This window comes from Salvelinus fontinalis, chromosome 38 (genome assembly GCF_029448725.1).
Source record: "Salvelinus fontinalis isolate EN_2023a chromosome 38, ASM2944872v1, whole genome shotgun sequence".
Classification (NCBI taxonomy): Eukaryota; Metazoa; Chordata; class Actinopteri; order Salmoniformes; family Salmonidae; genus Salvelinus; species Salvelinus fontinalis.
In genome coordinates, this window is record NC_074702.1 from 22,977,369 (window position 1) to 22,982,648 (window position 5,280).

Below are 5,280 nucleotides of genomic sequence, written 5' to 3' on the forward strand. Positions count from 1 at the left end.
AATATCAATTCAATTAGTATGCCATTCAACCCCTTATGGGGGCGCAGTCTGTGAGTTTCCCTGCAGAGTAACACAGATAAAATGACAAATTCAGATATCGCTATTGGACATTTACAAATAAGATTGATAACCTTGTTACAGACCAAAACACACATTTATGAGCCACATCACTATTACATCTTAAAGGGGCAATCAGCAGTTCCTACATACATTTTTGGACTTATAAAGTAATGATGTGTACCCACTGATTCTTAAAGAACATAACTTATAAATGCCTCATAAGCTAAGTTCAACTGTTGTACACCATCAGAACCTAAAATATAAGCATGTTTTACTTCAATGTTTTTCAACAAAGTAAATGTAAACAAACACTATAAAGCCTCAAAACATGGTTAAAATTATAATGATTATATACAGTGGGGAGAACAAGTATTTGATACACTGCCGATTTTGCAGGTTTTCCTACTTAAAATGCATGTAGAGGTCTGTAATTTTTATCATAGGTACACTTCAACTGTGAGAGACGGAATCTAAAACAAAAATCCAGAAAATCACATTGTATGATTTTTATTTATAAATCATCATAATCTGATTATAGATTTGGTGAATGCACAATTACACCTTTTTTATTCACTGAAATGTTATGAAACTAATTACACAAAACAATAGAATTTAACGGCATTTATTTGCAGTTTAATAAAACACATATCCTATTTTTCAATGTCTTTGTAGCATGCAGCAGCCAGTCTCGAAAGATGACTTCTGACTGATGCATAAAGTTGTGGGAGCTGCACAATAAGGCAAATTTCACATTAAACAAGTGCTTCATGAAGTTATGCAGGTAAGACAATATCTTATGTCTCAGACAGATGGCATACTCATCTTAAAATATTTCAATTTTGGTCCACTGACTCAGGGGAGGGGAGTGTGGGGGGAAACCTGTTTTTCTGGCTGGCATGGGCACATACCACAGAGGTGAAGCCTATATCTGTGTGTGCTGTCTCGATGTCTCCTCTTTGACAGTGCAGTGGCCTAAAAACAAAAGCAGACGTTTAAGTAAGCCTACTGTCATAGTAACATATTTGACCAAATCATGTATTTTTCATTTAGGCCCACCATGAGAACCATAGGCCTATACATTGATTTAATAATACAGTGAGGTAAACACCAGGCCCTCTGGTGGAAATATACACACTTAGAAAAAAGGGTTCCAAAAGGGTTCTTCGGTTGTCCCCATAGGAGAACCCTTATTGGTTCCATGTAAAACCCTCTGTAGAAACGGTTACCTTTCCTTACCTGGAAACAATAAAGGGTTCTTCAAACTGTTCTCCTATTGTATGGGGACAGCCAAAGAACCCTTTAAGATTGTAGATGGCACCTTTTTTCAAAAAGTGCAGGCACAGCATCTTCACAGTATTACATTCACTTATATGGCATCATGTGTGGGTGCCTACAGTAGCAGTGTTACCAAATGTTTACTTATCAGGATTCCATGTCTATTCTGACACCTAGAGGTATGAAGTAATACTACAGCAGGGGTCTCCAACCCTGTTCCTGTAGAGCTACCCTCCTGTAGGTTTTCGCTCCAACCCAAGTTGGAACTAACCTGGTTCAGCTTATCAACCAGCTAATTATTAGAATCAGGTGTGCTAGGTTAGGGTTGGAGTGGAAACATGCAGGAAGGTAGCTCTACAGGAACAGAGATGGAGAGACATGTACTACAGCCACTACCCGATTGGCTTTATTCAACACATGGGTCCAATCCCCAAAGGACCCCTAGACCCTATACCATACCCTATGCACTTGTGGAGGTCTGATCATATTAGACATCTGCAATCAATATGGTAATAGCTCCACCTTGCCCACTGATAGGCTAAGTGGAAGTTTCACCATATTGCTTATCAGCCTTATAGGAATCAAATCATCTCAGATATCAGCAAGTGCATAGGGTCTAGGGGTCCATTTGAGAAATATGAAAGGAGCAAAGCCCAGGTAAAAAGTTAGATGACAACCCGCCTCAGTCGTCTGACAACCTACCGCTGGGATAGAGTTGTATTTTTCAGCGAGACAATTACACACATTTTAATTCCCAAAGCACACCAGAATGGCTTCCTAAGATGTCAAGTGGTCTAGTCTCAGTCTCAGAACTTGAGACATTTTGACAAAAACACTGGATATATGTTGCCGCAGGGTTGTGCAAAGTTGGTGTTTCCTCCAAGTATTAACTAAGGGGGTGGAGACTTATCCAATTATGATATTTCTGTTTATTTTGTATTTGTTTTGAAACATTTCTACAACTTTTTTCACTTTGAAAATGTGGAGTAGGTTGTGTAGATCTGTAGGAGGGGAAAATCAGGTTTGCTTCTAGATATGAATTTAATCCCTTTTTTTTATAACATTTTGATGCCTTAAAATGGTAACTTCCTATTCCATGCTAAAAAAAATGTTTTATTATAGTATTTTCTACTAATACAATTGCTCAGAGAAAGAGATTGTCTCAAAAAGATATGGTAAAAAAATATTGATACCCCTGTTTTCAATACTTTAACAGCCTCCTGTTGATAATTTTTCTAATTATATTATATTGTCTTTTTTTTAATCAAAGTACAAATAATTTTAGACCTGACTGTATGTATTTCCCCTCATCATCATTTCTCCTTTGCCAAGATAATCCATCCACCTGAAAGATGTGGCAAATCAAGAAGCTGATTAAACAGCAGGATCATTACAGAGGTCCACCTTGTGCTGGAGACAATAAAAGGCTACTCTAAAATGTAGTTGGGTCAATGCGGTTTCTGTCTGAACGTTCGAGAGAACCACTTTCGCCTCCATAGCAGTGGTTGACACTTCCACATTGTGCTGTTTATTTCTGAATGTTTTCAAAAACCTATGAAGCAATTTTTTGACACCTCAACACAGTACAGTGTACTGTGTATGGCTCTGCAGTTGACTACCTTAACATCATTGGTTTACATTCCATCTAAGAACTTAAAGAATTAATAACAAAACACCATATGTGCTAATGTCTTTTTTAAATTCAGTGCAAAAAAGTATTTACTTAAAACCAAGGATACTGTATATAAGATTATCATAAAGCATGCATTCAGACTCATTTCTGAAAGTAAACTTGACAGTTGGCAGTGGAAAATAGAAAACATAAGGACTGAATTGCAACACTGCTCATTGCAAAAAATTCTAATATCTAGATTTAATTAATTCCATTCATTGACAAAGGAATTGCCCACCACCCAAAAGGAAATTACTATTATTTTAAAATTGAAAGAAGACTACTAGTAGTCTCCAAAAACCTTTAACCTTAAAGCCCTCATGCCAACCTGACCCTGGGAGTGGATGAGGATCAGTTCCCTTCACACTGGGCCAGCGCATCAATCATCTTGGCCTGAATCTTCTCCATCCTGGGGGCCCATTTCTCCCTGACTTCAACCTCATCTTCCTCTGTGACCACCGTATATGCCATTAGTGTCATCAGGCCCATTTGAAAGACATTAGCCAGTTGGGAACACTTTTTCTCCATGACGTCTCGGTTTTGCTTGTAGTGCTCGATGTACACTTTCAGCAAACCTCTTTGTTCAAAAGTTTTCTCCTCTTCTATGACACTGTCGTAGTACGTTTTTAGAGGAAGGTCACACTGGTCTCTCTCATAGACGTCCTGGAAATCTTTCATGTATCCCTCTCTTCCCTCAGGGTCTTTTTGGATCTGTTCCACCATGGTGTTGAGGGCGGTGTACTGGTGCTTGATATCCTCTTCATACTTGCCGTACTTCTCATTGACCTCGTCCAGGTGAATCTGCTTCAGAATCTGCTGGTTTGTCTTGGAGATTCTTTCCAGCGTGGCGTGGATTTGATCGAATTCTTTGGCGTTCTGTTCTTGGGTGAGGTCTTTGGCGACCAGGCCCTTTGTCACCTTCACCACTGCAGTGACTGTGTTGAAGAGTGGGTTGATGGTGGTGGCGAAGGAGGAGGCTTTCTCCATGCCATTTAGTAATGTGACAAATGTCTGCTTGTCCATGTCTGCTGCTTCACTTACAGTATGACTTCACTGTAGTCCTGGAGAGTGAAGAGACAGTCGTTTAGTATGTACACCTCATCTCTCATGTCTGCAAGTAGTGCCAACTTAATCAAATTTGAATTACAGCATGTGGGGTCATTTCCTTGAACCTGTATTCAGAATATGCACAAAGCAGCCTTATGAATCTTTGGCAAACATTTTAGTGTTTGTTCACATTCTGCAAATGCATCTGGAATTTAGCTGAATAATAATATAATATTGCCATGAAGATGAAGGACAGATAACAGTCTGCTTTGTGCTCTTTGAACATGGGCTGACTCGCAAAACAAATCGGAACACAATATTATACCTGTTATTTTTAACAAGAAGTAGATTATACCTATTTTGCTGTAGGCCAGGCCTGGGCAACTCCAGTCCTCGGGGGCCTGATTGGTGTCACACTTTTTCCCCAACTAACACACCTGACTCCAATAATCAACTAATCATGATCTTCAGGTAAAAATGCAATTAGTTTAAATCAGGTGTGTTTGCTAGGGATGTGGGAAAAGTGTGACACCAATCAGGCCTCCGAGGACTGGAATTGCCCAGGCCTGCTGTAGGCAATGGCAAATGGTTGCTGTCCAGACCTGAAACTGGAGTGTGATGTACCGTATATGCCACACATTAGATGGAAATGTTAATTAATAAATACTTAAATACTCGTCCTAGAGTATTGATGAATTTACAGTTTCTTATGCAATCACCGCAAGGGATTACTTCTTTTGGTACCAGTCCAATCTACAGCTAGCATTATTCAGTCTAAAATTGTGACAAAAAATACATGGTATTGTGCTAGACAGATTCAATGTCCATTGAGTTCATCTAAAATCAAGATATGTAATAGAATCTTACCTTGTGGTTCTGTAGTAGTATTTCTAGATGTGGTTATGTTGTGTTTGAACTAGCAGTGTTTATATCCATCTGTAGACCCTGTTCAGTCCTCTGTGCCATGTAAGGGCAGAGTGTGGAAGTGACTCATGCATACATGATGCCGATTGGGTTACGGGGAAAAGGCTACTCTCCAATCCACTTTTGATTGGCTCACAATTCCACGGCTGCAGTGTAGAACACAGCTACAACCAAACTTATTCTGAGTGATGTCAACCTCAATGGAAATCTTTCATTAATGTTCTACTGGATTGAGGAGTGACAATGACAAAGTGCAAAAATTATGTTGCTTGGGTTACGGGGAAAAGGCTAATCTTCAATCC

At 39.2% G+C, this 5,280-nt stretch overlaps 1 protein-coding gene across 1 annotated transcript; it reads right to left on the reverse strand.

The window, feature by feature from the left end:
- Positions 1 to 668: 668 nt before the first annotated feature.
- LOC129838113 (uncharacterized) lies at positions 669 to 5,026 on the reverse strand. Its single transcript, XM_055904843.1, has 2 exons — positions 4,922 to 5,026; positions 669 to 4,068 (listed from the first exon to the last, which is right to left on the reverse strand). Exon 2 carries the CDS (start codon positions 4,028 to 4,030, stop codon positions 3,359 to 3,361), a length of 672 nt encoding a protein of 223 aa, XP_055760818.1. The 5' UTR covers positions 4,031 to 4,068; positions 4,922 to 5,026; the 3' UTR covers positions 669 to 3,358.
- Positions 5,027 to 5,280: the final 254 nt, after the last annotated feature.